At 37.2% G+C, this 12702-nt stretch overlaps 1 protein-coding gene across 1 annotated transcript; it reads left to right on the forward strand.

The window, feature by feature from the left end:
* Positions 1–299: 299 nt before the first annotated feature.
* Positions 300–3126, forward strand: LOC131070528 (polygalacturonase-like). The gene is made up of 8 exons (XM_059216001.1): positions 300–524; positions 674–802; positions 1041–1199; positions 1586–1793; positions 2166–2247; positions 2359–2467; positions 2680–2805; positions 2899–3126. The coding sequence occupies exons 1-8, from the start codon at positions 300–302 to the stop codon at positions 3124–3126; spliced, it is 1266 nt and encodes a 421-aa protein (XP_059071984.1).
* Positions 3127–12702: the final 9576 nt, after the last annotated feature.

The following is a 12702-nucleotide window of genomic DNA, read 5'->3' on the forward strand; positions in this document are numbered from 1 at the left end:
GGTTTGCATTTAAAGAATCTAAGACGATGAATACACAAGCATTCCAAAGCCATTCATGTGCTGAAAGAGTGCTGTTACCACACACGGTAGACCTAACAAAGACTCACGACTTGTGATGTAAATCAAACCAAGATCTAAGTTATCCCTTTCCTTGCAGGTAGCAACTTGGTAGTAATCAGAATAGTTCCTAATATAGTATAAACGGGCATTATTTAACGCTCACTCATCTCCTTCACTCATACCTTAGGTCTCTTTCCCTAATTCACATTTGACTGAATCTTAGTTAGGCTCTAATTCTAATGAGATCAATGGCTCGACCAGGTCAAAATCTTCATGTGAAAAATTTGGTCTTGGTGGCCTTATATTTGGTCATCATGGCAGTTGAAGCCCAGTTAATCACATCCAGTAACAGATATCTTAGGGCTTCTACAATATCTCTGGCCTCTACTCAGGGTAGTAATGGAAGAAGTTTTGGCGTACAAAATTATGGTGCAGTGGGTGATGGAGAGCACGACGATACTGAGGTCCTCTTATCATTTATCCTCTTGTTCCTAACATTAAGATCTTATTTACTGCCACTTTAACAGTTTCTATCTTGAGTAACAGAAAGTTTACATCTTATTATTAAGGACTCCAAAATCTTATGTCTTATTAAAATTCTAATGGTTTTCAGGCGTTTACTCGTGCATGGAATGATGCTTGTAAAGCGTCGTCTGCAACTTTGAATGTGCCAGGTGGCAAGACTTTTCTGGTCAACAATCTAAAATTCCAGGGACCGTGTCAGCCTGGTTTCACATTTCAGGTGTAAAATTTGAACATAACCCTAAAGGATTCAAAACCAATGGATTTAATACATCTCATTTTGTCGAAAAATTGTATAGTTCTATGCTATTTGTATTTGTAGTAAGAATAGTAATCCTTCTTCAAAGTTTACCAAACTCTAGATTAATTCTATGTTTGATCCTCATTCTGTAATTTTGTGCAGTGATTCGAGAATATCGTAGTAACTCCTGACAATTTTTTAATTTTTATTTTACTAGGTCGATGGAACTATTGTTGCCCCAGAAAATCCGAGCAGCTGGAAGAGCACATATGTGTGGTTGTTGTTCGAGCATCTTCAACAATTTACATTGACAGGGAAGGGCACTATTGACGGAAAAGGAAGTAATTGGTGGGGTAAACATAAAAGTAGACCAACGGTTAGTAACCATTTACACTGCTGAACTTCTCTTGTGTGTTTCTAGTTTCTGATACAGAATATATGTAAAATACTACCTAAACTAGAACCTTAATATATGTAAAATTTTACCTAAACCAGCCCAGTAAGGTTCTAGTTTGAATTTTCAAACAGAATTTGCAGATGAATGAGGAAAAATAAATAAAGCCTGTAAAAACGGAGTTATTTTTTTAATTAACTTACAATAAAGCAAGCAACAGCTGTTTTTCAATACACAGGAATAAAACAGAAAGCAGCGAGTATCTTCCATAAAGCATGAATAAAAATAGGTCCGTAAAGCATGGGAAAAAACTACTTACATGCGCTAAAATTATAGATGCATATCATATGACTTTCTTTTTTCCACAGGCCATTCAATTCAATGATGTGAAAGGGAGTGCACTGAGTGGACTGAAGGTGACAAACAGTCCTCAATTTCATGTCACATTGACAAATTGTGACAGTGTCCAGATCGTGGGTATTACCATTCAGGCACCAGAAAGCAGCCCAAACACTGATGGAATTGATACGTTCCAATCCACAAACATAGTCATAAAAGATTCCACTATTGGAACAGGTAAAGGAATGAGGAAGTGGCAAATATTTTCATTTTCAGATTTTGTTTCAAATAAACTGTTTGAATTTCCAAGGGTGAATTGTCTTAGTGATAAATATTTTGGATCATAAATAGTTTGGATTATATTTCATGATTCATCAGTAACATTCTTTGATTACCAAAGTACACTCTATGATACATCAATGATTTTATTTGATTACAAGTTAAAAAACTGATAAAAGAAAATGGATGCGACTATTATAATTAAAAAAATTCATATCATAGATTAATTATGATCTCAGATTTTTTCTTTTATTCTTAAATATAATATTAAATAGCAGAGATTATATGTGAATAGAGAAATATGAGTACATGGAAGTTTGATGACTGCAGGAGATGACTGTGTGGGGATAGGTGATGGGTCTTCAAATATTAACATCAATGATATCACATGCGGTCCAGGCCATGGAATAAGGTGATTAACGCTCTAAATAAACACAAATCCCTTAACAGCTAATAATAATTTATGTCTGTCTAAATATGTTAGGCATGAGAAATTCTTTATATTATTTGTATAATTTTGCAGCATTGGAAGTCTTGGAAGAGGAAACACGAAAGCAGATGTCCATTCGATTCACGTGAACGGCGCCAAGTTGACATCAACAACGAATGGATTAAGAATCAAGACATGGCCGGTCTAATAATTATTTCAATAATCTCAAATTAAATCATTGCTGTTTTAAAAATAACATAAAAAAAAAAAACTTCTGTATGCTGAGGATAGATGAAATATAGAATTGCAATAAAGGAGAACTACAAGAATCATTGTTTATTTTTATTTTCATGGGATTTTCAATAGGTTACACTATTTGAAATGTTCATTGACAAACTGTCTATGATATAACAGGGGGGTTCTGGCGTGGCAAGTGATATAACATATGACAATGTCCAGATGGAAGACGTAAGCAACCCAATAATAATTAACCAATTCTACTGCGACACAGGGGACACTGGGTCTGGTTGCAAGTCTCAGGTAGACATCTGATCTAAATCCTTAATTAAACTCAGTTTTTGCTTTCAATACAACTGAGATCTGATTCGGAGTTCACCTTTTCATTTGATGTAGGGTTCTGCTGTGAAAATCAGTAATGTAGAATACAGTAATATCAGGGGCACATCAGCAACAGAAGACGGAATCACATTGTCGTGCAGCCAAAGCGGATCTTGCACGGGCATAAAAATGGAGAAAATAGATTTGGTAACTGGCTCAGGGGCGCAAGCCTCTTGTAATGCCCAAAACGTACAGGGTGGAAATTCGATTCCTTCACGTTGTCTGGGCAACAATGGCCAATGATATAACAGAGCTGTGAAGCTGTCTCTAATGCAGTAACCTCTTTCTTAATTCCCTGAAAAGTAATGTAGTCTTCAGAACAGTTAGCAATTAACAAGTTGGATCTCCGCTGATGGAAAAAGCCATTGGCTTTAATATTTTTCTTGTCATTTCTTTTCCAAAGATAATGGGAACGGGAATGTACCTAAATTTTTTTAGTTAAACTTAAATGTTCGAGTACACTCATTTGCATGGCAAATCTTAATTTAAAAATAATTAAATTTATTTCGCAATTTTTTCACATTATTAAAAAGTTCTCCTGAGAGAATTATTGATTGATATATAAAAACAAGACAACTTTTTTTTGGGAAGCATCCATTTGTTCTCAAAATTAAAAGAATTGGATTTAACAAATTCATGGTATGGGAAAGAAACTGTTTACTTGGGAAAAAATTTCTTGATTTGACTCATCAATCAAACTCTGTCGATTAGAAACATTCTTTGAAGGGTAGAAAGAAAGCTAAATTGCCGCAAACAGTAAGAAATAACAAAACATAAAAAAACAAGTGACGGTTTATATTAATGCCCTTTGCCAAAGCAAAGTTGTCAGTGCTCTCTTTTTCATTATACATTCATAAGAACAGAGTATTCCTGTCTTGTTCAAAAAATTTCATTGCATTCCCTTTCAAAACAAAGTTTTATCCAAGGCTATAGGAGAAGCTTCTAGAAAACGCACCAAAAAATGGACAATTCTAGGTTCATCGAAGAGTGTAAAAGAAGAAATAAATGTCTTGGTTGGAGTAGATGAACAAAATGCAGCAAGGGAAATTAAATGTGCATAGGTGGAAGTCCACATATGCCAACAATCCCCCTTAATCTTCACTGTCGTATATATTCGCAATACCAATTTCTTCCCAACGATGCTCAAAAACATTCTTTGCAAGCGGCTTTGTGAAAATATCTTCTAGTTGTTCTTCTGACCTACAAAACCAAATATATATGTCAACATTGTTCATCAATTCCAGAATATAATGATATCTTGTATCAATATGCTTGCTTCGTTTATGATAGAGCTGATTTTTTGATAAAGAAATTGCTTAATTATTATGACAATAATTTTTTGTAGGTTCTTCTTGTGGATGCCTCAAATCTGAAAGTACTCTTCTCATCCATACTGCTCGACAAGCTTCTGATGTGGCTGCAACATATTCCGCTTCAGTTGACGAGAGTGTCACAATTGGTTGTTTCTTTGATGCTCAAGAGATAGCACCCGATCCTAGATGAAAGATATATCTTGAATTGCTTTTTCTATCATCCATGCTACCTCCCCAGTCACTATCCATATATCCAATCAATCTGTAATCATTGGAAGATGTATACAAAATTCCAAAGCTCTTTATTCCAGCTATATACCTTAAAACTCTTTTTCCAACTTTCCAACATGATTCCATTGGTTTGTCCATAAGAATCGAGAAATGAGACTAACCCCATACATGATATCTAGTCTTATGACGGTTAAATTCATGGTGCTGCCAACTATTCTATTGAATAAGGTTGAATCAATACACAAACTTTTCTCATCGATGCTAAGTTTTAAACCCAATGCAACTGGTTTAGGGGTTGGTTTCACATTTGTCATCTTAAATCTCTTCAGTAAATCATTAGTATATCTCTATTTATATTGACATATAAAAATGCCTTGATCATTTTTACTTACCTCTATCCCAAGAAACTATCTCATGAGCCTCATCAAATTCTCTTTCCATGGCTGCCTTGAATGAGTTAATTGACATGTTACTTGTGAGTATCAAATCATCTACATGCAAACAACTATCAATATATCTCTTTCATCATTCACTTTGACATACAAAGTTGGTTCATTGCCACACTTGCTAAACCCATTGTTCACAAAATAAGAATCCATCATACTGTACCAGCTCTAGGAGCTTGCTTCAAGCCATACAGTGTCTTTTTAAGTTTGTCCACTTTATGTTATCTCCCAAAACTTCATAATCGGGTGGTTGATTTATATACACTTCTTCTTTCAAAAATGCCATTCAAGAATGTTGATTTAACGTCCATTTTGTAAACCTTCCAATTATTTTGAGCTGATATAGATAAGACCATTCTAATGGCATCTGATCTTGCCACAGGTGCAAAAGTTTCAATGTAGTCTATGCTTGGCTGTTGTGTGAAGCCTTTAGCTAATAGCCTTGCCTTTTTTTTTTGTACTTTCCCATTAGCATTATACTTTGTGTTGTAAACCCATTTAACTTCAATCACTTCCTTTCCTTTAGGAAGCTCTACTAGATCCCAACTTTGATTCTTTTCTATTGACCAAATTTCTTTATTCGTGGTTGTAATATATTTGTCATCTTTAATGGCATCTTCGAAATAAATTGGATCATCTTGTGTTAAGAATGCAAAATTAGAGCGTAAATCATCATTTTTGGCCTCTTGTATTTCATCATATATCTCCCTTAGACTTCATTTCTTCTTTGAAGTGTTTATGGACCTTTATCTTAGTGATGCAAATGTTGGATTAGAAGACTCACTACTATTATTACTTGCTGGAGTAGTAGGAATTGGAATGGTATGTGCCCTTGTAGGTGTTGTAGGAACATTTGTTTGTGTAGATGGATTCACAACTTGAGTTTCATTCTCTTGTGGAGCAGTAGCTGCAATTATAGTTGGTTTATCTATGCTTCCATCCCATGATTCTTCTTAAACTGTAGCAACAAATTCAACATCATGGCTTATTATCAGCTTCTCTTTTATAGGATTGTATATCTTATATGCCTTGGATTGTTCAATGTATCCCACAAATATGCACTTCTCTCCTCTATCATATAGTTTCTTTCTAAACTCTTGAGGTATCAATAAGTATGCCACACACCCAAAAACTCTCATATGCTCTACATTATGGTTCCTTTTGCTCCAAGCTTCTTATGGTGTTTTATTTACCACTACTTTTGTTGGACATCTATTTAATATGTATACCAAACATGCAACTGATTCATCCCAATGCTCATTTGGTAGATGTTTTTCTTTTACCATATTTCGTGTCATTTCCATAATTGTTATATTCTTTCTCTTCGCTATTCCATTTTTTTGAGTGTACCTTGTTGTAAATTATTTTCTTATGCCAATTTCTTTGCAAAAATTCTAAAAATCACTTGAGATGTATTCACCACCTTAATTACTTCTCAATGTTTTGATATAGTAACCGCTTTATTTTTCATATTTTGCATTGAACTCTTTAAAATTAGGAAATACATTTTATTTATATTTCAAAAAATAAACCCATACTTTCCTACTAAAATGGTCAATAAATGTCAAGAAATAAATTCTTCCACTTATGGATGGTGTTTGCATTGGTCACAAAGATCTAGATGCACTATCTCAAGTGGATGTTTTTCTCTATAAGACCCCTTAACTAGAAATTTGTTTCTATGTTTATTTTCCAATATGAAACTCTCACATGTTGTATTAAGTGGCTCTATTGGTGGCAATCCATATACCATTCCTTTCTTATATAACAATTGTAATCCTTTGAATAAGAGGAATATGATAGCTCTAAGATATCTATGATAGACACAAGAGGCCTATTAAAAACTTAATATACTTATGAAAGTCTTAAGAGATCCATGACAATCCCATGAGAACTATCATCATCAAAAGAGAATTATAGAAATCCATAACGTTAGGGATTTATATAATCTCATTACATGACAAATAATGATGGTACACATGTCAAAAATTGATTGGTCATAATTTTGTGATACAAACAGTCATATATACTTCATTTTTTTTAAAACTATTTGTGCCCTAACAACACAACCTAGCTATGTTTTAGGTTTGACTACCATGGGAAACTAGGAATATTTAATTTTATAATCATTTACTCACTTTCATCATGGGTTATCATTAGTTTCATATTAATTTAATAAACATTATATGGTATAATAGTTTGAGTATAAGTGATTTCAATGAATTTTAAAAACTAGTCTTGCATGCCTCGTCAATGATTCATTTCTAGCAAACTTTAACTTCAATGAAGGCTTATTTTTTGAAAATTATTGGAGAGAAATTATTGGCATTACCATTTGTTTTAGATAGGAAAGGAGATGAGATAAAATAAGTGCCCATTATATGATAGAAGGATTGATATCGAATGAAGATAGGAAAAGGTGTAAAAGAAAGATATAGAGAATAGTTAGTGATAAAAAAATTGATTCTTGGGAACAAAAATAATATATAAAGGAGTACAAAGGAGATATGAGAGAAGAACTTTACAAAGAATGTGTTGGAAACCAATAATTCCAATAGGGTTGAGTGCCATACAATGCCATTCTACAATTCCTGAATTATTTTATAGTTTAGCTTGTTTCCATAAAACTCTCTAGCATGCTTTCGTGTATATAATGTAATAAAATATATTTTTTAGTATTGTTTTCTATTTTTGGCATGGTTTCCTATTGATTTTTTAAACTCATTTGATTTATTTATGTCATGAAAAATAATGTATTGAATGACATTTTGATGCACCTCTATTCTTCTTGTCTAATCGGTGTTTGCAAAGAAAATTAATATTTCCTTTTTGTAAAATATGTGTATTAAAAAATTTGTCTTTTTTTATTTTCTAAGTATAAATCTACCAATATTATCTAGGATTGTATTTAAAAGTCCTCATTTGGCAGCAAATTAAGTGATTTTATTAAAATTTCATTATGCAAAAAACTAATTACGTATTAAGAGCCAGTTGATTGGAATAACATATAGCCAATGATAAAATGATTAAGGAGGCAAAGAATACTAATCTACAAGATTTATTGCACATTCTAATAGCTCCTGATAAGAGCTTATTTCCATCAATTTTAGATACATATATAGCTAAGACTGCTTGAAAGAATATAAAATAAATATCTAAGAATGATTGAAAGATTATAAAAGAATTTTATGAACGCAGTGACCAGATCATGGTTGTCAAGATACAAACCTTGAAAATGGAATTTCAAAAAATAAAAAATGTAGGAAGCTGAAATGTGAGTGATTAATATGTAAGGTTAAACGATTTCATTAATAAAATGGCTACTCTAGGAAAAATTATGAACAAATAAGTTATGATAAAAAATGTGTTAACAAGGTGGAACAATTGTATCATCATCATTGAAGAGAGGAAAGATTTGTTTATCATTTAGTATGAAGAGAGGAAAGATTTGAAAGGTTTATCTTTTGATTCAAAAGGAGACATCTCCTCATAGAGGGGATTGTTGAAAACAACCATGTTACTAGATTTAGTGGAAGATTGGATAGGAATGTATCCTTGAGAGGAATCATTCGACTTATCTTTCTCATCACACCTAAATGGCATAGTAACAAGGTTTATGAGTTTTTGGTAAAATGAAGGTTTAGCATCCTTAGGGTTCAAAAACTCATCTAAAGCTTCATCTAATTCATCTTGGCTATACTCATAATAATCATCGAAAGCATGAACATTTTGTAAATAAAAATCTGACATTTTGAAAAGATTGCACAAAACTTAAACACCCAATGCAAAGAGACACACACTTTTTCTTTTTCTTTTTCTTTTTAATGAAAATGAAATGAAAACACACTAAATCTAGATCTAGATCTAACAAATGCAATGCAAGAGGAAGCAATGATAGATTCACGTCGGGTTCACCAAAATGTGTGGGGGAAAAAGCGAGACTAGGTTAATCATGCCCTAATCCTACCTTTTGACACACATTACGGAATACGAAAGAGCCTAGAGATATCGCACAATTGGCTACTTCTTTTTGTGAAAGAGAGAGCCACGGGATATCTATTAGGATTTCTATTCCCTTGTTGAAATTGTAAGATCAAGTAATGCAAGTTCAAACCCTAATCCCAAAATGCAAGTATGAACTAATAACAAGATTGCAGAATTGAGATTAAACAATGAACAGCTGTAAGTACAAGGATGAAATAAGAATGCAGATGTGTACCCGGAGTCAAAATCGGACTGAAAATGTTCGGGACGGGGGCGCGGGCGCCACTGTGCTGAAAACTGCACCGGAAACTGCTGTTCTGCACTCTGAAACACTGTCGGGAAGCTGTCTGAAAGCTGTCTGTCTGGAGGACCAGGGCGCCCAGCGCCTCTGTCCCAGGGACCAGGGTGCCCAGCGCCCCTGTCCCAGTCTTCTGCTCTGCAATTTGATACAGAGTGTTGTCTCGACCTTCTCTCTCCGGATCTGTATCCCGCGGCGTCGTCTGAATCCCGAAACCTGCAATGATATCTGAAAAAGGGTGTATGGGCGGCTATATAGGGTTTTGCCTTAGTCAAACCCCTGCTTTGGTGATTTCCACCTCCACGAATAGCCAAGTTGTTTTGTAAACGTATTGTGTGTGCAGACCTAGTGTGTGTGCAAGGTCCCAAAATGCAAGAAAGCAAACTAGAGCAACCTAGAAAGTAAACCCTAATTGCTTGTAAATGATAACGTAAATGCTCTAAATCAAGATGCAAAGTGATCTAAAGCATGAATAAATGATGTATTGAAGCTTATGTAAAGACATGAAAACAACATGAAATCATACCCAACCCTCAAGGGAGGAGTACAAGCCAATCTTCAGTCGATAATCTCCTATTGTTCTTCAATGTCTTCCAAGCCCTAAGTGGATGAATGAATTTGATAGATGCTTGATAGAAGGATGTTGTAAGATGTTGAAGTCTTCAAAGATCTGCTCTTTCGCTGTATATGAAGTTCCTGAAAACAAAATTCAGATCCTTTCAAATGAAGAAAGAGAGCTCTTATGTATGAAACCCTAGATCGCAATTTCATCTTTTGGCCGACCTAGAGATTGAATATCCCGCCAATTTCTTGGGGTTAAGCTTTATTTTATGATTGGATCGCGCTCCTAAAATTTTGGGAAAAATGTCACGGACCATGTTGCACTCCGGGCGCCATGGTCCCGACAACTTTTCACCAAATTTTTAGGGCCGTCAGATATGATGATTTTAGAGAGAATCCCGAAGTTACAGGTGATTTCGAGATGTTTTGACCCTGAAACCAAGCCCCCAAGTTCGAAATAGGACTTAATTAGGGTTTTTGATTGAGTGATGTATTGGAGGAATAAAATGCGAAGGGCGCGCTTTAGTGAAAGGGCCCAACTTTATGATGTAGAGAATGATGAAATAGGACCTTAGACCTAATTAATTTGATTAATTAAGTGCTAAAGGGGAAATGCAATGCAGAATGTAAAATGCGCTAAGGCGGGTGCTAAACTAGGTGTGAAATTGTACCACCCTAGTGAGTGCGTACAATTTACGACGCTACATTTAGCCCCCACTTTAGCGGTCATATGAGTACTACGTGCATATGCAAGCTAAAGTACAGAAAGTAAACATTATTTGAAAAAGGATATATCCATAAGTTGTCGGACGAAGCCCCCAGCGGCATCTGCAGTACACAGTTAGGAACCGCACCCTACAAAACACATGTTAGATCACAAAATCACCTAATGCTTACTAGGGAAAGTGATGAAATCTGTGAGTAGCTATATGCCCCCCCCTGTTTCGACTTGCTTATTAGGGAGGTGAAATAGGGTAGCATGTTTACTTGAAACAAATTGTGTAAGGTAGTATTGATGAGGGATGTTCACTAAATAGGCTTCATTAGAGCACTTTTTGGAACATCCCGAGAGTAGGGGAAGGAAAATACGATTCCAACGCAACAAACGGCTCGAAAATCGCATCACACAAACCCAAGTTATGATAAAATGAATGGTAGAGGAAAATTAGGGTTTCAAAAAGCAAGAATAAACAAACGAGAGTATATACCTCGAAAGTGACACTTGTATTCATCACTTTGTCGATTTCAGAATACTATTCAGTGCAGCGGAGCCCACATAGCCATCATCATGCCTTCACGACGACCGGAGCGTCCCACAAGGGTTGAGATCCTGCACCAGGCCGTGATCGACGATGAGCCACTGGACGAGGTGAGTTGACTGAACGTTTGACTTTTGATTTTTTGCATGTTTGACTTTTTTGTGATCGTATGCGGGCCCTGAAGGCCGACCAGGGCCCACCCAGGGCGCCATGGTCCCTATGGGGCGCCCTGGTCCCCCCAGGGCGCCATGGTCCCTGACAGGGGCGCCATGGTCCCTTCAGGGCGCCATGGTCCCCTCAGTTCGCCATGGTCCCTGACAGGGCGCCATGGTCCCTGACAAGACACTATGGTCCCCAATCAGGGCTTGGCGGGAGGTTTCAGGACTAGCACATGATGTTCGACAGTTTGCATTAGTGATTTTGATGATCGAGTACTGATTATGGTTATGTTTTTGTGTTGCAGGGCCTTCCGTACATGAGAGAGCATACAGCGGGACATATTCTTCACAGTTTACGAGATCAGATTCCGCGGCTTACTCAGTCAGAGAGAGACACACTGTCGATAGTGGGATTGTGGTATGTGATCCTCATGCCGGCCATTCAGTTCCATCCTGCGATGCTGATGGCATTGATGGAGCGATGGGATCCTGACACATGCACTTTTCACCTTCCAGTAGGAGAGTTGACGGTCACACTCGAGGATGTGTACCGTATACTTCGCCTTCCTATCAGAGGAGCGACAGTCACATATGCGACCGATCGGTCAGCGGAGGATCATCAGAGAGAGCAGGTGTATTGCATAGGGAGAGTCATGCCGAGCGAGACGAGAGGTCGCATCATGGTCAGCTGGCTCTTACATCCTACAGGGGAGGTACCCCTTCTGAGACGCCTTATGATAGCCATCATAGCACTAGCCGTCTGCCCTAATGGGCAAGGCATGCACATGCATGGGGGTCTCACATGGTGTATCAGAGCGATGGAGAGACACAGGAGAGTGTATGCTTGGGGTCGGAGTATGCTTGCACATCTCTATCACGACCTTGAGGAGTATGTATTTGGACAGGGTTGCAGTTTGATGACATGCACACTTCTGCAGGTGTGGATTTTAGAGCACTTCACATGCACCAGGCCCGTCGGCTTTCCGCTGAGTACAGCGAGCGAGCGACCTAGGGTGTTCGCTTATCCACTTACCAGCGAGTGGAGATTTGGAGATTTGTTATATTGGAGAGTGATTTTTGATAGAGTGACAGCCGAGGTGACAGTGTGGAGACCTTACCTACGGATGCATAGATGGGATGGGATGGAGAGATAGTTAGCATGCCTACAGAGGAACCGCCTACTGCGGGGATGATATGCACACATCATAGTCCCTTTCTACTTCGACCGAGTACGGAGGCAGTTCGGACTAGAGCAGTGTGTTCCAGCCGATGTGCCCATCTATACTCGACACTCACGGGTCCTTCCCAGACCTAGAGCAGTAGCGAGACCGATGATAGATGACATCGAGACTACAGACTTAGAGGGATCTGATCAGGATGTAGTCACTGATTATTCTGCAGAGCCTGGAGCACAGCGGAGGTACGTCTCATGGTTTATGAGATCATATCCAGGTCCTATCTTTCCACCAGATCATCCGACAGGCTATCCGGGCCCATGGAGACATGGAGACCAAGACGAGGACCAGGGATCTAGGTCAGAGGAGCTAGAGGAGGGAGAGGGTCATGAGG

This window comes from Cryptomeria japonica, unplaced genomic scaffold, assembly GCF_030272615.1.
Source record: "Cryptomeria japonica unplaced genomic scaffold, Sugi_1.0 HiC_scaffold_467, whole genome shotgun sequence".
Lineage (NCBI taxonomy): Eukaryota > Viridiplantae > Streptophyta > Pinopsida > Cupressales > Cupressaceae > Cryptomeria > Cryptomeria japonica.

What these genes read in the sequence shown, in the direction of transcription:
- LOC131070528 (XM_059216001.1), top strand. Translation starts at nt 300, where the DNA reads ATGAGATCAATGGCTCGACCAGGTCAAAATCTTCATGTGAAAAATTTG. An exon ending in AGCCTGGTTTCACATTTCAG is followed by an intron (nt 803 to 1,040) that starts GTGTAAAATTTG and finishes TTATTTTACTAG; the next exon opens with GTCGATGGAACTATTGTTGC. An exon ending in GGTCTGGTTGCAAGTCTCAG is followed by an intron (nt 2,806 to 2,898) that starts GTAGACATCTGA and finishes CATTTGATGTAG; the next exon opens with GGTTCTGCTGTGAAAATCAG.